General features: G+C 59.4%; 1 protein-coding gene across 5 annotated transcripts in view; it reads left to right on the forward strand.

Moving 5' to 3' along the window:
- Window positions 1-800: 800 nt before the first annotated feature.
- The window catches only part of UVSSA (UV stimulated scaffold protein A), a 47,827-nt gene continuing 24,943 nt past the window's right edge, over window positions 801-23,684 (forward strand). For 2 of the 5 annotated variants that reach the window (XR_012516789.1, XM_074395770.1), the window contains exons 1-8: window positions 910-1,608; window positions 1,745-1,844; window positions 3,411-3,741; window positions 5,016-5,136; window positions 6,504-6,893; window positions 8,141-8,253; window positions 8,510-8,638; window positions 19,700-19,811. Coding sequence is in view for 2 of the 5 variants with exons in the window: in XM_074395770.1 (XP_074251871.1) it covers window positions 1,747-1,844; window positions 3,411-3,741; window positions 5,016-5,136; window positions 6,504-6,893; window positions 8,141-8,253; window positions 8,510-8,638; window positions 19,700-19,811 (1,294 nt within the window). In the remaining 3 variants the exon portion in view is untranslated. The other 3 variants (XM_039468595.2, XR_012516790.1, XR_012516791.1) reach the window with 3 other exon arrangements.

Below are 23,684 nucleotides of genomic sequence, written 5' to 3' on the forward strand. Positions count from 1 at the left end.
GGCCCCCACGGCCCCCCCGGCCCCACGGTCCCCACGGTCCCCACGGCCCCCCAGCCCCACGGCCCCCACGGCCCCCCCGGCCCCACGGCCCCACGGCCCCCCGGCACCACGGCCCCCACGATCCCCCAGCCCCACGGCCCCCAACCCCCCGGTCCCCCAGCCCAGGCTCCGGCCCGCCCGCCGCGGCGCGCCTCGCACTCCCCTCCGTTCCCGGCTGCAGGACGAACGGCGCCGCGGCCCCTCGTGCCGCTCGGGGCCAGCCGGGCCCAGGAGCCGCTGCCGTGCGTCTGACGCCGAGCTGGGCCCCAAAGACTCCCGAGCGCGCCCAGGGCGTCCCTTCCCCGGGCCGGAGCAGGAGGCACCGCGGGGCCCAGCGCGCCCTCCCGCCGGGGCAGCCCTCACCCGCCGTCCGCGGCGGAAGGACCGGGCCGCCAGCCCCCGGACGGGCGTGGCCTTGACGCCCAGACCGGAACTTCCCTTCGGCCTCAGTTTCCCGGCCGGCCCCGCCCCCGGCGCCCGCACACGCGGCCCCTTTAAGGACTTGCTGCGCCCTCCCGCCTCTTTTTTCTCGCGCGTCTCCCCTCCCAGGCTGCCCCGCCCTCGCCGGGAGCGCGCCTACGTCACCGCGCAAACCGCGGCCTTGTCTTCGCGCCTGCGCCTCCTGGGCCGGGGTGAGCCATTGGCTGCCGAGCTCAGAACCCAGGGTGGGGGGCGGGGCCTGTGCCGGAAAGGGCGGGGCGACGGCGAGGACGGCCGCCTCGAGCGGTAGGTGCAGTCGTCGCCGTGGTGACCTCCGCGGCGGCCCAGGGCCAGCCAATGGCCGTAGAGCTCTTGGGCACCTGACGGGATGGGCGGCCCCCGCCGGAAGGGGCGGGGCGAGGCGCGCGGCCGCGTCCTGGTAGGTGCGGCTGTGGCCCCGCTGCCGGGCGGGGGTCGCGCGGGCTCAGCACCGGGGGCTCTGCGGGGCCGGGCGGAGGCCTGCGGCGCGGGCGTGTCCGTGTTTCCCGCGTCCCCGAGAGCGTCGGCGACGCGGCCGCCGGCGGGCCCTGGGCCGAATGACAGGCCGCAGCCCCGGAGCAGCTCGAAGCCGGCGCGCCCGCCCGGTGCAGCCGCCCCGCCGGGGAGAACCCCGGCCCCGGTCGCGCGCGGCCCCGCTGGGCCCCTCCTTTCCCCGGGTGGGGCGCCGCTCCGCAGCCTCCGCCCGCGGCCTCGCCCGGCGCTTCCTTCCGGGTCCTCCGGCCTCTTCCTGCCCGGGCTGCGGGCGGTGGTCCCTTCCCACCCTGCACGCCGCGGCGCTCGGGCCTGCGCCTCCGGGCGGGCGGCTTCGGCCGGTCCGCGTGTCTCGGCTGCTGTCGGCCTCTGCGGCCCTGCTGGAGGCGGCCCTGCGGCGTCCGAGCGGACGAGGGCGACGGCAGCAGCCCCGCGGGGGAGCGGTGACGGGGACAGTGCCCCTCGTTCCCGTCGGTGCCGCGCGGCGTGCACGCGCGTGCGGTGTGGCGGTCCCCAGTCCGAGGTTCACTTAAAACTGTAACCACCGCAAAGGCCTTGCCGGACCCCCGCTGACCGTCCCCTCGAGGGGTCATAGTTCCCAGAGAGGCACCCACCGAGGTAAAGACAGGCGGACCCCAGCCTCAGGGTCCTCCCGGAACTTCTGTTTATAGTGGAGCCCAGTAAACACGTTAGTCACGCCAAGAGCTGTGAAGGGCGGTTGACGACTTAGCGTCTCTGCCTTACTTATTTCTAGATATGGATCAGAAACTTTCCAAGTTGGTAGAAGAGCTCACAACTTCAGGAGAACCCCGACTAAATCCTGAGAAAATGAAGGAACTGAAGAAAATTTGCAAGTATGTCTTAGGATTGAGTCATTCACAGTACACACAGGGCCCCCTGCCTGCCCCACCTGGGCGAGAACCACCCGAGGGACACGCCCAGCACATTTTCTCAGGGCCCTGCAGTGCCCAGCTCTGACGGGTGGTCGTGGTCCTAGGGTCAGGGCGCGTGGCTTTGGGAACACATCAGCGCTCTGCCGTTGTTGCTTCTCTTCATTCCCGTGTGCGGGGTGTAGAGAACGTGATATAGGAGTTCTTGAGTGCACATACCTGATTTAGAAAGAAACGTGCGTCTTTTTCTTTGCTGTTGGACTTTGCCAAGGGAGAGACTAGAGCTTGCTGCTGGGCGAGTTGCTCCATCTGCATTTACAGTGTGTCTGCTCACGTCTCCCTCCAAGGAAAGTGCTGGCCAGGATCTCTGCGGGTCACTCTGAGGCAGCCGGAGATTCATGGGAAAAGCAAAACTTCCCCTCAAAGGCTGGAGCATAAGTTTAAGGACACTGATTATCTTGTCTCCTACGTTTGTAAAACGGTAACTTACAGATTATTTATGGTGCTGGAGCGTTCATATTTTGATAGAAAATTTCAGTTCAGGTTTTGTAGCATGCCCCAGGAAATCCAAATCACAGTGGTTTATGTGGGGCCAGGATCTGGGAAGAGGAGCAGTCAGGAGGCGCTGGAGACGTCTGCAGCACTAGGCCTTCCCTTCCTAGCTGCAGCGGAGGCACCCAGCTGAGCAGTGTGTGTTTGTGCCGGGCAGCGTGCGTTAGTTTTAGGCGGTGTGCGTTTGTGCCAGGAGGTGTGAGTTCGTACCAGGAGGTGTGCGTTAGTTCTGGGAGGTGTGTGTTTGTGCCAGGCAGTGTGCGTTCATGCCGGGCGGTGTGAGATTGTGCCAGGAGGTGTGTGTTAGTTCTGGGAGGTGTGTGTTTGTGCCTGGTGCTATGCGTTCATGCCAGGCGGTGTGAGATCGTGCCGGGCGGCGTGCGTAAGTTCTGGGAGGTGTGTGTTTGTGCCAGGAGGTGTGCGTTCATGCCGGGCGGTGTGAGATTGTGCCACGAGGTGTGTGTGTGTTCTGGGAGGTGTGTGTTTGTGCCTGGCGCTATGCGTTCATGCCAGGCGGTGTGAGTTCGTGCCAGGAGGTGTGCGTTAGTTCTGGGAGGTGTGTGTCTATGCCTGGCGCTGTGTGTTCCTGCTGGGTGGTTTGTGTTTCAGGCTTTGCTGTCAGGCCTCAGCTCTGTGAATGCAGCTGCAGATGATGCAGGCGGACAGATGGGTCGCCTTCCAGTGAGGCTTTGTGAGTGGGCTCTGCGTTTGAAGTCTGCATCATTTTCACGTCTCACCAAGTATTTTTTGCTTGTTCCATCATTCTTGGCTTGTGGCCCACACAGAAACAGGCCAGGCTGGGGAGCCGGAGGTGGGCCTTGGGCAGTAGTTGCAGACTTGCTCTAGAAAAGGGGAGAAGAAAGGTGGGAAGGCAGCGATGTTCCCCGTCACACGTGTGTGTGGCCTCCCTGGATGGAGAGCCTGTCTCGCCCGTCCTCCCTGTGCGGGCGGTTGGGTCAGGCCGGCTCACATCCCCAGGTCTTCAGAGGAGCAGCTGAGCCGCACCTACCGCCTGCTGATAGCACAGCTGACCCAGGAGCATGCCGAGATCCGCCTGTCAGCCTTTCAGATTGTGGATGAGCTCTTCGCCAGGTCTCACCAGTTCCGGGTGCTGCTTGTTTCCAACTTCCAGGAGTTCCTGGAGCTCACGCTGGGCACGGACCCTGCTCAGCCTCTGCCGCCCCCCAGGGAGGTGGCGCAGAGGCTGAGGCGGGCAGCCACCCGGGCCGTGGCAGGCTGGAATGAGAAGTTTGGGAAAGCCTACAAGAAGCTTGCCTTGGGCTACCACTTCTTAAGACACAACAAAAAGGTAGGTGGGTCTGGCATGGGACGGGCCTGCTTGGCTTTGCCTAGGCACCCAGGCTGCTGGAGCATCCATGGGGTGTGGGAGAGTGGAAGCAGCTGCGGTCAGGGCCTCCCTGAGAAGGGTGGCGCAGCTCTGAGACAGAGCAGAGGCTTTATGTGTGGATAGCGCTGAGCCTGCATTCGTCATTTTTATGTGTGTGTAGGAGACAATACTCAAATTTAGCTTTTCAGATGCAGCATTTGCTATGACAGTGGCCTCTGGCCTCTGGGACCTTTCCCAACCTTGCTCGTGAAAGGTCCACCCGGAACCTCTGTGGGCGCTGGCTGGTACCTGGCATGATGAAACTCACCAGGTTCTGCTGCTGTGGCCTGAACACAGCCTTGTTGCCCAGAACCTGCTGTGCCCCCCGCCCCACCTGCCACAAAGGCTTATGCCCCCTCAGGGCGATCGCCCAGCCCCGCCAGCATCCCTGTGTGCCCATGGAGTGCCCAGTCTCCTGGGTTCATGCTCGGCTTGTTTCAGGCCCATGGGTCCAGTCAGTGGCCCTTGTCTGCTAAGGGAATGGGCACACTGCTCTCCTACCTACATGGCACTTGGGGTGAGAAGTCTCATTGCTTCTTTTAAGTGTAACAGATGTGCTGGCTTTCCCAGGCCCAGAGGCAGAGCGGTGCACATTTTACTTTGTTGTAATGCGCTGTGAATGAGATGCACACCTGTAGTTCCAGTGACTGGAGGCTGAGACTGCTGGATCACCTGGTCCTGGGAGTTTGAGTTCAGCCTCAGCAACACAGCGAGACTGCCCTCTCTTAAAAAAACAAACAAACACACAAAAAAACTCACTGTGAACTTAAACACCCTGTAGGCTGCTGGCCACATGTGGATGCTGGGTCTTCTGTTAGGCCTACTTGAGCTTCGTTTTCCTCACATTCTTTATAGATGGCCCCAGTCTTTTTTTTTTTTTTTTTTTTTTGAGTTGGAGTCTTGCTGTCACCCAGGCTGGAGTGCGATGGTGCGATCTTGGCTCACTGCAGCCTCCGCCTCCCAGGTTCAAGCAATTTTCCTGTCTCAGCCTCCTGAGTAGCTGGGATTACAGGCATGCACCACCACGTCTGGCTAATCTTTGTATTTTTGGTAGAGATGGCATTTCACCATGTTGCTCAGGCTGGTCCCGAGCTCCTGACCTCGTGATCCACGGGCCTCAGCCTCCAAAAGTGTTGGGATTACAGGCGTGAGCCACCACACCCAGCCAGCCCTAGTCTTTAATTTCATTTGCTCAGGTGGATTTTCAAGATTCAAGTGCTCGAACTCTGGCCGAAAGAAAGAGAGAAGAGGAGAAGCAGAAGCACTTGGATAAAATTTACCAGGAAAGAGCCAGCCAGGCGGAGAGAGAGATGCAAGGCAAGTGCCTGGGGCGGCAGGAGGGGTCCGTGCCCCTGGGGGCTGCCACGGTCCAGCTGTCTGTCCTCCTGGGCTCAGGGCCCCGGGCTGCAGGGGACCCAGGTGTTCAGACAGGCTTGGTGGATATGGTTCAGGTCAGGCCGGGAGGCGTTCTCAGCCACAGACTCTGCTCTGTCCCCAGGGCCCTGCAGGGACCTCCCAGGCCGTCCTTGCCTCTCCTGAGCTCTCTGGTGGTCACGTTCACCCATGCCTATTCACTGTGCAGACCCTCGGGCAGGGATATGCATGTGGGCAGTGTTCTGAGCTGCGGCCTGGCTGAAGTCTGTGCCACCTGTTTATCTCATGGCTGCCTTGCCCTTGCCAGCCCCTTCCCCAAAATCTCACCATTTACTTCATGGCAGTCAGCCTTTATCGTGAGGGGCACCACCGGAGGGTGTGGAGTGTGGGGTAGACCCAGGTGCCACGGCTTCCCTGAGGCGGCTCCTGATGGGGCGGGGGGAGACACAGCCCTGTGCCTTCAGACTGCAGGGCTGGGGGCTCTCCCTGTGCCTCAGATCTTCCCACTGACAGACCGTGGTCCCCCGCATGGGCCCTGCCACAGGCCAATTCTAGGAAACGCAGGCCTCAGAGGGGCCCACAAGGCAGGCAGGCAGCTGGGTGCCCGGATGACGAGGAGGTCAGCAGGAGGAAAGCTGCCCCGGCCTGGGAGGTGTGGCATGAACAAGGGCGTTTTGTTGCTCCGGAAAGGAGGTTCAGCCTCGTTCTGGAAAGTGCGGGCGGGCTGACAACCCCCGAGCACTTGTGCTTGCTACCCAGAGGCGAGGAGAGATTGTCCTGCAGGCCTAGTGGCCGAGCTGGTGCTTTCAAAAGCAGTTACAAAAGCTCACTACACGGCCAGGCACAGCGACTCACCTGTCATCCCAGCACTTCGGGAGGCCAGGGTGGGTGGATCGCTTGAGTCCCGGAGTTTGAAGCCAGCCTGGGCAACCCCGTCTCTACAAAAAAATTAGCTGAGCATAGTAGCACATGCTTGTGGTCCCAGCTAATCAGGAGGCTGAGGCAGGAGGACCACCTGAGCCTGGGAGGTCCAGGCTGTGTCGAGCTCTCATTGTGCCACCTCATTCCAGTCCAGGCGACAGAGTGACACCCTATCTGAAGAAACAAAAATGTTTGATACCCACACCAGAGGCCTGGCTTTTTTGGGAAGAAAGGAGGCCCCAGGGGATGCGGGCTGGGTGCAGGACCCTGACCCACCTGGGGCTGAAAAGTGGCGCCCTTTGGGGAGTGAGCCTCTGGGTGCGGTTTTGGGGGAGCTAGTGCTTTTTTGGCCTATGGCGCAGGAAACAGGTGTCCTGATCTTTTGGCAGAAATGTCTGGAGAAATGGAATCCTGCTTGACGGAGGTGCAGAGCTGCTTTAGGCTGCTGGTGCCGTTTGACTTTGACCTCGGCCCGAGCCTGGAGACAGGATCCCTCGGTGTGGCTCCTGACGCGTCCGATGCCCCCAGCTCCTCCTGTGCCAGCCAGGTGGGCCCGTGCCGGTCCGGCCCCCCTGACCCCCGGGACGGGGAGAAGCCCTGCTGCAGTAGGGACCTGCCTGCCCCTGCAGGCCAACCCGGAGCCGGCGGCGGGGCGCTGCCGCCCCAGGCAGCTGGGGGGGGCCCCTCAGATGAGGACGAGGACGGCGACCCGGAGGAGTTTGTGCGGAGCCACGGGCTGGGCTCACACAAGTACACGCTGGATGTGGAGCTCTGCTCAGGTAACGGCCTGCCCGGCTCCTGGCTCACTTCCTCCCTCGCTGGCACCCAGCCCAGCAGCTCTGGACTGCAGGGGGGTCCCCTGGGGACCGGGTCAGGGGTCACCACTAGGATTTTCCTTTCTGTGTGGCCTCCGGATTGGGCTACCCCGACCCATGCCAGGCCTCTGTGGCCACAGGGACGTTTCGAAGAGCTCACGGCATTCCCTGCCTCAGCAAGGCTGTGGGCAGATCAGGGACTCACAGGGTTAGGGTGGTCCTCGAAGGATGGCAGAGCACAGGTCTGACCTCCAAGTGACCAGGAGCCCTGGGCAGGCTTTGTGGGCATCCCGCCAGCTCACAGGCCTGTTACGGTCCTATGTCACCATGAGGGGTCAGGTAGTGCCTGCCTTTGCCTGGAGGAAAATGTGATTCTGAAATGGCCACACGCAGCCTTGGTGTTCCAGCCTGGGTGGGTAAGGGTTGCGCGGACACGGCCACCCCATCCCCTGGCTCCAGCTTCCTCCCAGGCCCCAGGCTCCCCTCCTGGGGTGTGGGCGGAGGCTGAGGCCCTTTGAGTATGTGTGTGGCTGCAAATCACTCTGTTTGAGGAACCTTCTTTGGAAGCAGGCACAGTGGGCGTTCCTTCACCAGGCCCAGAGGCAGCCAGGCTGGGAAGCTGCTGGGAGAACTCATCTTCCAGGCTCAGCTGCCCAGAGGTGCCTCAGGAGTGAGGCCGCAGGCAGCCTGCAGGTCTGTGTGGGTGGGCACCGCTGCTGCCAGTCCCCAGGCACCCTCGCCTACATAGAGCTCGGCCCTGTGCCGGATGCTGAGGGTGCCACAGTGGGAGAAGCCACAGCAGGGCAGAGTCGGGGCTGGGGTGCCCGACAGAAGAGAGGCCCGGCTGGGGGCTGCTGGTGAGGCTGGGATGGGCCCCATCCTATGAGGTGGGCTGCAGAGGCGAAGCTTCTGTGCCCAGCGTGTGGCTGGGCTCGCCCCTCTGGAGGGATGGCCGCAGTGGAGGAAGTGGAGACTCAGGCGGGGGAGCTGGAGTGAGGGCAGGCTGCGGTGTTAAGCCACCTGCTCTTTCCTAAGATCATAAAACATTTACTTCTCACAGCCTCAGATTTGGGATCCCTGGAAGCAGGGAGGGCATCCGGCAGGTTCTCCGCAGGCTAGAGCAGCCTTTACCGCGTGCTCTGCCCGTCTCGCTGGGGTCTGTGGGAGACACCGGCCGGCGCCCTCGGGTGACTCTGTGTGCTTCTCCCCAGAGGGCCTGAAGGTGCAGGAGAACGAGGACAACGTCGCTGTGGTCCATGCCGCCCGTGACACACTCAAGCTCATCCGGAATAAGTTCCTGCCGGCCGTTTGCTCCTGGATCCAGGTGAGCCTTGGACCTGGGACCTGTGGGTTGATGGGCATGTGCCTGTCGGGTGCGAGGGCTCCCTTTTGTGGGGGGATGGAGACTGAAGGGCCCCTGACCCGTGAGGGCTCTGTCCCTCACTCGCAGCTTCGCACTCTGCATCCCGGGTATGTCAGGGACTCCCCCAGGCCAGTGGACCTGGCACTTGCTTCCCAGCGGGATGGCTTCCTAGGGCCTGCCAGCTTGCCTCTGAGCTCTCCTCCCCCTCGTTTCGCAGCGCTTCACCCGCGTCGGGACCCACGGTGGATGTTTAAAACGCGCCATTGACCTGAAGGCAGAACTGGAACTTGCCCTGAGGAAATACAAGGAGCTGGACATCAAACCTGAGGGAGGGCAGAGCTGCAGGGTGAGTGGGCAGGGGTCCCAGATGCCTCAGTGGGGGAGGAGAAGCTATGGGGACCAGGTCCCGGGCCTGTGGGCCTGGCAGAGCCCAGCCACACGCCAAGCCCACTCGGCCTCAGCAGCGCCTGCCTTCCCGGCAAGGTTCTTCCTGTGATCCCAGGGTCATTGCTGTGGTGGCAGAGGGGATGGTGCAGCTGTCAGTGCTGCCTGGCTGCCATGCGTGGTAGCTGAACGGAGGTGCTGGGCACCGCGCATAGAGGAGGCTGTAGGAAGCCACCAGTCAGGCCATCTCCTACAACCTAGTCCCCCCACAGCTCCTAGGGAGTCGCCAGCCATGTGACGCTTGTCCGGTGGGCCCTGTATCCGCCAGAGGAGAGACCCCTGGCAAGCTCTCGGACGACCAAGAGGGTCAGTGTGGGCACCGGTGTCCACCTGGAGTACTCGGGCCACTGTCTGCTGGGCCCTGTAAGGGGCTTGGAAGGGTCGTGGGGGCACTGCACTTTGCTGAGCAGGGAGCATGGGGCTGGAGGCTGGAGGGGAGGTATGGGCACCTCCGGCAGAGTGACGTGGGGAACTGAGACCGTCACACTGGGCGTGTCTGAGCCGGTCAAGTGTGGGGGTTCCCTGCATGCTGCTGTGCCAGGGCCTTGAGCTGGCTGAGTGTGGAATGGCCCGGAGGGGTGTGAGAACTGGGGTCCTCTGCAGCATCCTCAGCGACGCCCAGCGCAGTCGGGTCTTGGGACTGGGCTCGCACAGCAGCAATGCTGTCTCAGGCGCCTCTCCCTCGGGGAACCTAAGCCCTGAACCCTGACACCCCAGAGCCCGGATCCTGAACCCAGCCCTGGCCTGGGAGATGGTGGCCTTTCGGCTCTCCTCATTTTTAGGAAAGCTTTGGGGTGGAAGTGATGCTGTGCCTTTTGCTGGGAAGAGGCCGGATTCCACGGCGGCGGAGTTGGGGGGGCGGTGGGGAAGCTCCTCTCCGTGAATTTCCTCAGGTCCGTGGCCTTGCGTCCCCAATGTGGTGGGGGTGTGCGGCCCCCGGGGGCCAGCAGAGGGCGAGCTTGCTTTTCTTCTTTAAGTCCCGAAATTCTGACTCTCCGGAGAATTTATAGTCATGTGGGAGCCCTGTGCCTGGCAGAGTCGCTGGCCCCTCAGAGGCGGGGCTGCTCATGTGGCCGTGTTTGTGGGTGCTGTTCAACAACACCTCCCTCCACGAGGAAGCGCTTTTGTGAGTTTTGACGAAAATACACCTTCTGCAATGAGAAGGGATGCTTTTCTAGGTTTGGGAGGAAGATGGTGAGTGCCATCAGCACGTAGGGATCAGGGTGAGCCCACTGCCCATGCCCATCACGCTCAGGCCACGGGGCTGCAGCCACAGGACCAGGCCCTGCGCCAGCCCCTGTCACCATTCCCGAGTGGGCCTTGTGGAGGCCGCCCACTGGGTTCACGGGGCACTTCCTGATGCTCACACTGAGCTCCTCTCAAGGTCACTGCCCCATCTCCACTGCACGGGCAAGGCTTGCTTGAGCCTCACACTGAGACCCTGAGCCAGGCATTGCCCCGTGCCTCTGCTGTCACCCTGGACTCGCCTCGCTCGGCTCCTGCAGTCTGTGGACAGTTTTGTCTTCTGAAGGTGGCCAGTGGGCAGCTGGCTCATTGGGTCCACAGAGCAAAGTGGGGGCCGATGGGTGGCGTGGTCTGGGCCCCTCCAGCCGGCACAGTCCTTTTAGTACCAGCAGCGGGGCTGGGGCAGCCAGGTGGCTCTGTTTGGCCTGAGGCTCTTGCAGCAGAACCTTCTGGAATGCTTGGTGCTGCCCCTGCCTGCATCTCACAGCTCCACAGCATCTGGGACGGCCCCTGAGCGGGGCTGGCTGGTAGAAGTGAGTCCAAGGCTGCTGTAGCACAGCCTGCTTGGGTGGGGATGAGGACCTGCCGCTTCCCGGGTCAGGACTCAATACCACTGCGGACCAGAGAGGCCCGCAGACTCCTGGCCGTGGCTGACTGGCACCCACAGCTCCACCTCACCCGGGTGGATGTAGACTCCCGTGTGCCAGGGAGACCAGGTGCCCTTCCGTGAGCGTCTGGCTCAGCCTGGCCCCCGGCCTGTGTGAGCGCAGGAGCACTGGCTTCCCCGACCACTGCAGCGCCAGCCTCTCCTGCCACAGGGCTGCTCAGGAGCGCTGTGTTAAGGGCCTGGTCAGTGGTGGCCAGGGCCTGCAAGACAGGTGTGGTCCGGGCCGTGCAGGAGGGTGCTAGGCAGGGCACAGCCCCCTGTGGGACCCCATCTGCTGCTGCTCCCACCCACCAGGTCCTGGAGACCCCACTGATGCCGTCAGCTGTCTCTGAGCTTCTGAGTGGCTCATGCGAACGTCTCCCACCCCACATAGCTGAGCCGTCAGCCCTGCCCTCCACGGCCCAGGACCCCAGCCCTCGGCACACAGGCAGCCACCCTGACCCAGCGCCCAGGGTCTGCCACCATCTCACTGTCCTTCCTCACTCCTGCTGGTTGGCGGCCCGCTCCTGACTCATCTGTGTGCGTCCTCTCGAGATCTGAGCGGTGGCACTTGGCGGGGGGCATCTGCGGTCAGGACTGATGCACTCGGAGGGCCGCTCTGGGTGCCGGTGCAGGGCTCTTCGTCCCCTTCGGCCACACGGTCTGGCCAGCAGACGTGCCCCGGCCATGCTTCAGGGCTGGTGAATGTGCGAGGGCATCTGGCCCTGTGAGGCTGGGTTGAGGATGTCACAGCTCCGGGGGGAAGTGAGGCGCCACGCTGCTCCTTTTGTCAGTTGCATGGACACTTTCTAGACCCTTCTCTGCAAACTGTTTTTTTTAAAGCACTGCTCTGAAGCCCTTGGAGATTTTGCTTGCAGCAGCTGGAGCGCGAGGAGCTGCCTGGAGATGAAGTGATTGGTGAGCTCGCCTGGCTCAGGTGAGCGATGCTTCCTAGAATAGACAGCGCTGCTGCAGTATCTGCCCATCTCCCGCTCCACGCAGGCCACGGCCATCCGAGTGGCATGTGTGCAGCAGGTGGGGCTGGCGGATGGACGTGGGTGTTAATTAGAGCTGTTTTAATTAGAAATTATGAACGAGGTGCTCCTCGTTAATTTTGAATAAAATTTACAGAGGGTTTAAATCACTTCCCTCAGTGTCTCCCCATTTAGCACAGGATTGGCGTCGTTAACTCCACGTGTAGAACAGGCCACGCTAATTCAATCATGCCTGATTCAAATATTTTTATTTTATTTTATTTTATTTATTTATTTATTTTGAGACGGAGTTTCGCTCTTGTTACCCAGGCTGGAGTGCAATGGCGCGATCTCGGCTCACCGCAACCTCCGCCTCCTGGGTTCAGGCAATTCTCCTGCCTCAGCCTCCTGAGTAGCTGGGATTACAGGCACGCGCCACCATGCCCAGCTAATTTTTGTATTTTTAGTAGAGATGGGGTTTCACCATGTTGACCAGGATGGTCTCGATCTCTTGACCTCGTGATCCACCCGCCTCGGCCTCCCGAAGTGCTGGGATTACAGGCTTGAGCCACCGCGCCCGGCCGATTCAAATATTTTTAGAACTTTGAACAAACGTGCAGGAGATGGGAACACGGAATGCTGCTAGCCGCAGGCAGGAGGCAGGAGCCGAGACACCGGAGGCGCAGCCGGTCCTGTGGCGGCTCCGCGGCGCCCGTGCTGAGGTTCTCCTCCCGCAGTCACTGGGAGCTGACACTGTGTCTCTTTCCTTTTTAGCATTTCCCACTTGGTTTCTAGGTAACGCTGTTTTCCTTTCGACACAGATGTTCTGTCTTCAGAAAATACTTAGGCTGGTTTCAATATGTGTAGCTGTGCGTTCGGAGTGCCTCTGTGTGGCTTCCCTCGGGGAGCAGGCTGGGGGTGAATTTCCCTGGATGGATGTGCAGCGCCGTTTGGTAGATTTAGCGTCCAGTCTTGCTGCGCTGTAGGGCAGCTGTGCTAATCCGTGCTGCGTCATTCACTGAGCTGATAGAAGTCCTCCGGAAACTTTCATGTTGCCTGCTGCCAAGTTATGTAGCTCAGATCACCAATTACTTTGTATTGTGTAATTAACAAAATAATAATTTCCTACCAGCTGGAAAACTGTCTTGAGCATCAGTCTCTTCGGTGCAGTCAGCATGGTTTTCTCTTTCCTTTTTCTGGTTATTGGGTTGTTTGTTTACGTGGCTGAGAGATCTGTGTGGGTGTTTTTGTTCTCACCGATGCTGAGTCTGATGTGGCAGCCACGTGGCGTCGGCTGTGGATGCATCCTCCATTGCTCACAGAACCGGAGTCATCCCAACTCTGTGGTTTTCTTTCTCGGTCAGCCACGTGCCTGCCTCCTCCAGCGGGCTCACCACCAAAGCTCTGATCTTTGGAGTGAGATGCCAGAAGTGTTCTCCTGCCATCCGATGTTCGGTGGGTTCAGGGATGGAGCTGATAGGCTCTTGGGGACCCTGCCAGCCCCACCTCCCTTCCCTGCTGTGCATGAGGGAAAGTTCTCTGTGATGCTCTGGAGCCACGGGAGTCTGACTTTCTGGAGGTGAAAGGGACAGAAACTGAAAACCCAGGAATGAAATGTGGACCTACCAGGCACAGGCAGGGGAGGAGGGACCTAAATCAGCGCCGTCGGAAAGCCTTGCGCTGCAGTAGGGACGGTAAACAACCTTCCTGGGTGATGGGCCCCTCCATCACACCGAAGGCCACATCGCCGCGTCCCCAGGGCTGCCTGCTGGGGGTGAGGGGGGGGCGGGGGGCGGCGCAGACATACCGGTTCTCTGGAGTCAGCGCGGGGAGCACTGGGAGAACGTCTCAGGCCCAGCCAGTGCCTTGTGCCAGCCTGTCCTCCCACGCTGGTAGCACAGGCCCCGTCTCGGGCTTTTACCGTCTCTCAGTACCTGTCTGCAAACAGAGGGCGCTTCCCAGACAAGCCTGGCGCTCCCTGAAATACCTCCCACGCCGTGATCCCTTTCTTTGGGAAAGCAACCCTGCGGGGCTGCGTGGTTTTCCACCTCATTTCACAGAGAAGCCGAGCCTCGTCCTGGTCTCCTTGTCGAGGCCTGGCCGCGATGAGTGTGAGTGTGCCTGAGGGCTGCCTGATGAACAGGCCAGCCCACTTCCTGGAGGCTGGCCTTCTGGCCCCCGTGGGCCCTGGGTGCACTCTCCCTCTCTGAAAAGGTCAGGGGGCAGGGGTCCCTTCCCACACCTGTGAGGCGAGTGTGTGTGAATCACAGGAGTCCTGGAGCCAGGACACATGTGGCCTTCATTTTCTCATGTCCAGAGTTTGCTTTCCCTGCAGAGCTGATCGGGGCCGGGGCTACTGGATTTGGAGGTGCCAGCCATTCTAAGAAGTCATTCCCTTCTCCACTGAGGGGGTGTTTTCATAAAGTCCATGTGACCCCTGGGGCCTCAGCTGGCTTCCTGAGCACCGAGCAAGACCCAAGCCCACGACCTCTGCTCCTCACGTCCTATAGGGGACCCAGGGCAAGCACCAGTTTGGCTACCCCAGGAGCAGAGGCCCAGCTCCATCCATCTGGAGGGCAGCATGGACCCAGGACCCCCGGCCTGCATCTGTTCCGCAGATGTGTGTCTCCGTCTGGCAGACGGCTCTCAGACCCAGCAGAAATTTTGCCCACAGCCTGGCTCTGGAGTCGACCTCCAGGCGTCCTGGGGACCTGCGGTCTCTCTCTCTCTCTCACACCCTGGAAGGCCCCCAGGTCTGTGGTGCTGTGGACCCTGCAGCTGGGACTCCAGAACGTGGCCAAGGCCCACCGTGCTGGCCGGCAGCTCCCAAGAGCAGGTCTGTCTGAGCCTCAGTTCCTGGGAGTGAGTGATCTGGGTTAGACGAGGGTGGGAAGAGGCCTGCAGCTCTGTATTCTGTGACATTCTCGTAAGAACGTATTGATGAGTGTAGATATTCTAGTGAGGAGCCCATCATTCTAAGCAGCGGTGATTTGCTTCAGCCCAGTCTCCGGGCTCTGGTTTCGGAGGTGAGGACGCACCCTTGGAGCTGTGTCTGCATCCAGCAGGTTCAGGGCTGCCCGCCAGGTGCCCTTCCCGCACGCTCACTGTGGCCAGCCCCGTGCCACGCCACCCGGCGTCCTCTGAAGGTGCGTCCCTGGCAGGCGAGATGCACATGAGATATTGGCCTGGCCGGGCAATTTGCACGGCCTTCCAGGGAGGGCATTAGCATATAAATAGCAGATGCAATGACGACCATCACAGCTGAGCACGTTTAATTTTTAGTTTATAAGATAGAATGGGTTTTTAAATGCATAGCCATCAAGGCGCTGAAAGACAAATGCAGTTTGGAACTCACTTGTCTGACGAGGCCTTACATCATTTTTTTTTTTTAAGAGGGAAACAGACACACATGAAACTGAACAAAAGTGATTTCTTGGGTGAAAAGTAATTGAGACCGCGCACCAAGTTAATTAGATCGTACAAAATTTATTTAATGGCCCCAGCTGTATCTCTCAGCCTGCGTGTGGCGGGCGGACCTGCCCCTTCACACGGGCCTCTTCCCTTCTTCTCAAATAATTAGTAACCTCGCCACCCGACTACTGGGAACTGATTGCATTGTATATTTTAGCCGTTTTATTGCTTGTTTAATTATGATGATGGAGGCTCATTTTTCTAAATCCTTTTAAGTGTGGGTGAGAATCCGTCTGTATGAAACCGGCAGAGGCCCCGAGTGTCCTGCGTGCCTCCCCGAAGAGCCGGGTTCCGTTGGAGGCACCATGTGCACGGCTGGACGTGGCGCTCCGTGTCAGGGGTCTGTAGCTTCCACACTGTGGATCTGCCTCGGGAGGCTTCCATGCAGGGGACTTCCTCCATTAGGAAAGGTGCGGCACAGGTCCCGGTGCCCTCGGGGGGATGGCCTGCGGGTGACCTGCACCTCCCATGCCCCTGCCTCATCACAGGAAACTCAGCCTCCAGGTCGGGATCAAAGCAAGCTGCTCTTGAGAGCCTTTTCCAAACTTAACCTCATTGCATGACATCTCCAGTCCCCGCGCCGCCATAGAGTGTGTGATCTCCGTTTCAGGATTCCTGCTCATCCAGAGCCCCCAGTGCCGGTGCCCAGCCCCTCAACACGGCATGTAGACACGTGGTGCTGGCCCCTGGCTCATCTGTCCCTGAGCTTGAGGGCCGGTGGCCACTGCCTCTCACCACTTGGTGATGTGACTTCTCAGAGGTGAACTGGATGCGTGTGGGAACACGTGGAAGAGCTGCTTAGTGTGGGGCCTCACTCTCCTTTTGGGCTCCGTGCACTTCGAGACCTCAGGGAGCTCTGTCCCTGGTGACCATGCTGTTCCTGTCCTCTGAACAGGCCTGTGAACAGCTACCCAGCCTCCTGGGCTCACAGCTCCCCACCTTCAGCACCCCCGCCTGTCCCTGACATTCAGCATGTCAGAGGCCACTGCACTGTGGGTTTCAGACGCGAGAGTTTGTCTCGTGTGAATCAAAATCTGAAAACAGCAGCTTTCAGCCTTGCGTTTAGTAGTAGCAGGGAAGTCCCTAAATCCTGAGTTGCCGTGGTTTGGGGGGGTCACCACAGCCTCTAAATAGTTTCAAGCTGAAGTGTGGATAGGGGCTGTGGTAGGCTCTTGCCCGGGAGAAAGCCCTGGGCCTTCCTGAGAGGTGAAGATCCTCCTGCGGGACCTGGCCAGTGTGACAGAGTGAGATACTCAGCAAGACCAGGGTGGCCTCATCAGCGCTAATTCAGGAACAAAGGGGAACCCAGGGCTCCAAACTTAAATTACAGAAATGAACCATTTTAGTTGGGGAGAAAGAAGGTATAATTCCTAATAGTTAGCTCAGCAGTTAAATGTTTTTTAGGAAATGAAAATTTGATAAAAGTCCCTGATGAAATTCAAGGGTGCGAGCAATAAGCATAATATTTTCTGAAAATGACCCCCATATTTAAAATCTGGCACTATATGTTATGCATTGTAGCACCCAGTCCACATCTACCTTTTAGAAAATTAAAACACATAAATTCTGTTTAGTGTTTGATACGCACTGCACTGGCTGAGAACCGTAATGCCCTGAAACCTTGGGCTGCTTTCCACCTTTCATAAATTCCTGGGCAGGTTCTGTACAGAAATAATTTTCAGGTCCGTGGCTTGTTGTTATTCAGACGTGATGGATTGCCGTCATTTGCTCAGTGCGGGAGTTAAGTGTCCCCGTCATTTCCAAAGAGTATAATTGGGACGTTTCACAGGTCAGCGGTGGAGACAGGCTTCCCTTTTGATCAGTGTTAGACTGATAACAAAAATTACAGTTTCCGGTGATTAATGTCTCCTGTGTTTCCCAGATGCATCGCCGTGGGCTGCTCCTAAACAAAGTGCACTTGGTCTGACGATGCTGGTGTTGGGGCCACCTCCCAGCAGGGTGCTGGGGCCTGGGCCCTGTGGCCTCCTGTGGCTTGGCTCCATGGGGCCTGACTCCTTGGAGGCTGGTTCCGTGGGGCCTGGTTCCTTGTGGCCTGGCTTTCTGTGGCTGGCTCCATGTGGCTTGATTCCATGTGGCCTGGCTCTGAGGGGGCTGGCTCCCTGTGGTGTGGCTCTGTGGGGGCTGGTTGCGTGGGGCCTGGTTCCATGGGACCCGACTCTGGCCTGGCTCCTTGTGGCCTGGTTACATGTGGCCTGGCTCTGTGTGGCCTTGCTCCGTGGGGGCTGGATGCATGAGGCCTGGTTCCATGTGGTCTGGTTCCATGTGGCCTGGCTCTGTGGGGCTAGCTCTATGTGGCCTGGTTCCATGTGGCTTGGTTCCATGTGGCCTGGCTCCATGGGGGTTGGCTCTGTGGGGGCTGGCTTCATGTGGCCTGGCTCCATGGAACCTGATTCAGTGGGACCTGGTTCCGTGGGGACTGGCTCTGTAGGGCCTGTTTCAGTGGGGGCTGTCTCCGTGGGGGCTAGCTGTGGAGCCATGGTCCCCTGCTTACTCGGGCTTCATTTCCGGTGAACATGTGGGCTCTTGCCCTGAGGATCAGGCTCTTCTTCAGTTGTTCTTCCCTGCTTCAGGAAACAAAGCTGGGATTGTGGGTGCTTTGAGGTGTTGCTGCTGGGAATGCTTTTTAAAAAATGACAGTGTGTGTCATAGTGATTCCGTTTCCCAGTTTTCCTCTTATAAACCCTTTAAGGGTTCCCCTGCTTGGTATTCCTCCCAACAGGGATCTCCCTTCCAGGACATTTCTCTCAGCTGTGCTGTGGGGCTGTGGGAATGCAGGCACCTTCACCATGGGGGCTCCTCCACCCCCAGGGACACCTCCACCCAGAGATATCTCCACTCCCACCACCCAGGGACACCTCCAACCCGGAGGCACCTCCACCCCTACTACCCAGGGACATCTTTACCCAGGGACACCTCCACCCTGCCACCCAGGGACACCTCCACCCGGGGCACCTCCACCCCACTGCACCTCCACCCAGGGGCATCTCTACTTCCTCTACGCAGGGACACCTCCACCCTGCCACCCAGGGACACCTCCACCCAGGGCACCTCTACCCCACCACACCTCCACCTGGGGGCATCTCTGCCTCCACTACGCAGGGACACCTCCACCTGGGGGCATCTCCATCCCACCACCCAAGGGCACCTCCACCTGGGGGCATCTCTACCCTGGCCACGCTGGGGGCATGATCTTCAGCTGCCCTAGTAGCCCTGCTAGCTTGTCTCCTGGCATGAGGGAGCTGAAGGCAAGGAAGGACCACCCTGCTGTGCCGAGCCCACACAGCACCCCGCTCTGTTGGTAGCAGAACGCCAAGCTGCCTTGTGGCCATAACGGCCAAGACAAATTGCGGAGGTGCCTGCCAACCTGCCGCCTGCCCTGCAATAAAGTTTCCACTTTATAACTGTTCCTGGGGGGCCTGGCTCTGGGAACCAGCCCCCATGGAGCAGGTGTTTGTGGTGGGTGAGCTGTGGGCAGGGCTCTCAGGGAAGGATGATATGGCCTGGGGTTTGCGTGCCAGCTCCCACAGCCCATCTTGGCCAGTGAGAAGGTGAGGCGGAAAAGAGCCTGTCCATGGCCACTTGGGAGCACGTGGGCAGAGCAGGTATCGCCCGCTGTGTGGCTGTGTTACTGAGCTGTGGGCTCACTGCTCAGTGCACACAGAAGCCAACGCTACAGTACCAGCTCTTGGGAACAGAGAAGGTTATCTATCACAGGGCAGGCAGCAGGTTGGCAGCGCCTCCCGATTGGTCTTGGCCCTATTATGGCCACAAGGCAGCGTGGCGCTCTGCTCCCAACAGTGGGGCTCCGTTACAGCTGCGGCCATGATCTCTTGTGCCACGGCCCTACTGTGTGGAGGGGCCACTGTCTCCCTCTGGCTTGATGAGATGCTTCACTACGCAGATCCCTGCCTCTGCCCACCGAGTTGGGTGCAGGAAGGGGCAGGGTGCGCTCAAGGAACTGGCTTTTCTCGGGAAAAAGAAAGCAAGCCTTCCTTCCGTTCTCTAGCTCCTCAGTGGGAGGAGGGAGGCGGGGTGACAGGAGGGCTCTCAGACTCAGTGAGGGATCCCCCCACAGCAACCCTGGCAGAGAAGTGACCTTGTTAGAAGGAAATTGAGATGGTTTTTATAACAAGTCCTCAAGGACAGAATGTTCCAGAAGTACCTGTCCCTTCCTGTTGTCTGACATGCTGTGGTCATACCAGCACCACGGGAGAACCCTGTGTGGGAAGGTGGCCCTGGCCTGTTGCCTCAGAGCAAACGCACCTGCTCCACCTGGCGGGAGGATAACTCCCATAGGCCAGGGTCCATTCAGGGACAGCAGCTCCCACAGTGACCTGGGGAGTCAGCCAGGGAGGGTTATGGTTGGTGGTTTCAACATAGACTCTAAACAGCCCCCAGTACAGGGCAGTGCAGAGGTGGTGTAATTTGGGGGACCAAGAACAGCCTTGAAGACGACCTTAAATGCAGTCCAGCTATGGCTGATGCTGGAGTCCTGACCAGGAGAAAAAGCTCCACAACAAATGGGACTCTGCAGGGCTCTGCCTTTTTAGAGCTGTGCTCATACACAGGGTCTGGGGTTGATTTGTTCTGGGGCGTTTTTCCACAGACTGAAGCCCTGGGGGCTGGGGAGGAAGACGAGGACGATGAGGACTTTGTGGAGGTGCCTGAGAAGGAGGGGTATGAGCCCCACGTCCCTGACCACCTGCGGCCTGAGTATGGTGAGCAGTGGGCCCCACTGGGTGCCTGGGCGGAGGGTCCCCACTCAGGATGTGACTCCTTGGGGCCGTGCCCTCGGGCAGGTCTTGTGTCACTGCTGCTTTGGTTTCAAATGGTGCTTTTCCTGCCTGTGTTCATAGCCACGAGGCTAAGAAGTTACGTGCAGGCTTTTCCTTTGGTGCTCTGGCTCTGTCTCAGGCCTGGGGCCCTCCCTGCAGCCTGCCCCAAGGCGGGCTCCCTCTCCGCTGGTCCTGCTGGTCATCCTTTGCCAGGCAGGCACTCAGGTGCCCAGGTCTGGGGCAGCGGCCACCATCCTACCCTTGGTTCCTGTGTGGGGAGGCCCCGGCACACAGGCCTGCCCTAAGGACACAAAGGGCAGGTCCTGACCTCGACCCCTGTGCCGTCAGCAGCCCTGCTCAGGAACAGAAAGGGTGGGCTCCTTGGACTTGGGGTTTGTGGGTGTGATTCCTGCAGTTACAGGAGCCGTGGCTGGCAGGTGGGAGGGGCTGCCACCCCGTGCCCTCCAGGCTCCCCTTCCTGCTTAGGGGGGTCACAAGCACAGGTGTCCTCAACATTGGTGATGCCACAAATTTAGGTCTGGGCCCAGGGCTGCTGTGCGCTCCACAGGAAGGCGCTTCTCAGGGAGCACTTGGAGGGCGCAGGGTGCAGCTGCCACTGCCTGTACCATCAAGGGTGGAGGTTTTTCAAAGATACCTCCCAAAGCCATGTTCCATTCCACACCCAGGATTGTGGCCCTCCGGGGAGGGTGGGACCCAGGTGAGTCTGATCTTGAAGTTCCCCGAGAGTAGAGTTTGCATTAAAGGGAAGCAAATGAAGACAAGACCCTTAGCTTTTGTATGAAATAGACAAGTTGGTTTGAATCAGAGTCTATAAGAAGAGATGTCAATTTGTTAAGAGAATTTAGATGATTAGACAACTCATTTGTGAAGATGTGACCCATTAAGGGTGTCATGCCAAATTAGCACAACCGGGCTTCTAACTACCTTCCATTCGTATGGTCCTGTTTACTGGGGCCTGCTGGCTGGGAAGGCTGAGCTCCTGGGGTCAGCATGAGCTTGAGGGTCTGGAAGAAGGCCTCAGACAGCTGGGCCCGGCCAGGACCTTTCCCTGGGTACCATGTGGCCTGGCCCATTCTGGACCGTGGTCCCATGCTGCCTCTCCAGGGGTTCCAGCCAGGCAGGTAGAGGAAGCTGCATGCCTCTCCTGGCCACCGACCTCACAGCTGCAGACTCTTTCTCCCCACCGAGCTGCAGCCCCAGCTGTGGCCTCACTTGGCCTGCCCCGCCGCCACCCCATAGACTCTGTTCTACCAACACCAGCCTCCACCTGAAATGGTCTTTCTGCTGACTCCTTACCTCCGGCAGGGGTCCCCACGCCTGACAGGAGGCACCTGGGGATGCCTAAGCATGCGGTTAGGTGCCACAATCTCCTTCCTGGCTCTCGGCCACCCTCATGTGGACCAGGCTGTGGGCCCAGCACGGTGGTGTCTCATCCTGGAGGTGCTGCAGCCGGGGCCCAGGCAGCCGCCTCATAGGTGCAGGTCCGCCCTGACCTAGCCTGCTGGGTGCCTCATCTCCTGGACTGCTCCTGGGGCATCTTCAGTGTCTGGGAGCTGGCACTGACCCTTGGCCTGTGGTGTCCTGGCATTTCGTGGCCCTGGGCCTCTGCATAGGCCTGTTAAAATGGCCTGGGAGCCCTTTCAGCAGAAGTCACATCTGGGACAGATTGGTGTGTGATGTCTCAGAGGCAGAAATCTACACTTCCCTGAAACCTGACTTGTGGCTCTAAATGATCTGAAGCAAGGCCAGAAGCAAAACACAAACGTCGTGACACCCCAAAGAACAGAGCGGTCTCCTTTCATCAGAAGAGCCGAGGCCCCCTCTAGCCTGTGGCCAGACACGATGACAGCGCTCACTTGTCACCAGGCCTGGCCGTCCCTCCCCACTGGATCCCCGGGGTCCTGAGCCCATCTACAACAGCATCTAGCCAAGCGGGCCGCAGCCCCTGCCAGGTTTGCTGGGCCGCCTGCTCTGACACAGCCCTGCTGCGCGTACCGAGAGCCTCACGGGGTCACAGGTAGGCACTGGGCGTGGCAGTCCCAGCCAAGCCTTGCCTGTGGGCTGTCCCAGCCTGACCCTGGTGGGGACAGATGCGTCTTCTCCCGATGTGTCTCCAGCTCAGGCCCCAGGCTCAGCAGAGCAGAAATGAGCTGCCCCTGCTAGGACCGTCCTGATCCAGCAAAGCGTGCACAGCTGGTGCGCTGGCCTCGTTGTACAGCTGCAGGTCTCCCAGCGCCCTCCTCTGCTGACTCGAGCTCCTCTGCAGCATGGCGGCCGCCCCCTTCCTCTCAGGCCACGTGTGCCCTGGTGGAGATGAGGGTGCCTTCGAAGCTGGAGGCTCTGTCACAGCCTCACCCAAGGCAGGCAGAGGCCCTGGTAGTTGTATTGCCACCAGTTCACTTCTTGATGTGGGATGGCTGACCACATTCTGCCCTCAGCCTTGAAGGTACCATGCCGATGGCCCCTGTGGGCCTGGTGCGGTTCCCCAGCCAGCACTGCTGGGGGTAGCCTGGGTGTGAGCGTGCGGCTCCGGCTGTGCCAGCCCCAGGCATGGGCTGGAAGGTCGAAGGGAGGGGCAGGCCCTGGCGACAGAGCTGCCTTCTGGGGTGCACAGTGGGCACGCCCAGCCCCCCTCAGCTTCACACCTGGGGCCCCAGGAGTGCCGGAGGCAGGTACCAGACAGGAACCGTGGGGGCAGGCAGAGGGGCCAGCTCAGTTCATAACACTAGTTTATATTCTGTCGCTGTTTTTTCAATTAAATGTGGGTGAATCTGAAGTAGTGAGATTTAGTCTAAATCCACAGCACGGAGGAAACCCATGCTCTTTTTCTTTCTCATTTCTTTCTCTGAATTTTCACTGAGGGGCTTTTATCTTCCCCTTAATCCTACCATTTCTGTCAGGACATAATCTCTTTCTCAAATTTACATTTTAATTACAAGGCCAGCTGAACTAGGTAAAATCAATAGTGTCAGCGCTGGGCAGCCCGCCTGGGCGCGGGCCCCGCCTCTCCATTTCCTGCCATCGATTTCCCTCCACTGTCTGCTTTAGTGCTCCAGGCAAGTAGGTGCCATTGGTCAATTTAAACAAAAAAGGGGATTTGGACATTTTTATGATTCTTTCTAAAAGCAGCCGTGGGAGTGAATTTGAGCCGGGATACTGGACTCAAGTCAGCTGCTGTGTGGGTGGGGCGGGCGCCAGGCTCGGCCGCGACGTGTGGCCTCCGGTTTTTCCAGGAGTCATTATTCTTCCTGCAAATGTGTGCTCTCGGTGCCTGAGGAATGCTGCCTGCTTTTTGGGGTTTTACTTTGAAAGTATGTCAGTGAGATTGATTTTCCACACGATGTGTGAGTGGGAGTGTTTTTAGTGCCCTGAGTATTTACCCTGCTTTAACACGCTTACCCATCTTTTTAATGGTTTAAAACAACAAATCGATGAAAAATATATTTCATTCTTGTAACTCTTAGGAATTCTCATATTGATCTTTTGGCTGTGATTGTATCTAAATGTCATATTGTTCACTTATCAGTCTTGCCTCCCTCACTGTGTGCGTGCATGTGTATGTGTGTGCCCGTGTGCGTGTGCATGCGGGTGTGCATATGTGTGCACGTGTGTACTGGCAGCCTCTATCTGTGTCATGTGTATTGCCGGAACACGGAGGGGCACTGGGCAGGTTTTGGGAGCAGAACCTGGGATGTGGCATCAGGCACTGGGGCTGAGCAGGGGCTGCCCAGTGTTGCCTGGGTGCACGCCTCAGGGGGTTGGAAGTCTGGCCCTGTCACCTGCTCTGCATGACTC

This window comes from Saimiri boliviensis, chromosome 3, assembly GCF_048565385.1.
Source record: "Saimiri boliviensis isolate mSaiBol1 chromosome 3, mSaiBol1.pri, whole genome shotgun sequence".
Lineage (NCBI taxonomy): Eukaryota > Metazoa > Chordata > Mammalia > Primates > Cebidae > Saimiri > Saimiri boliviensis.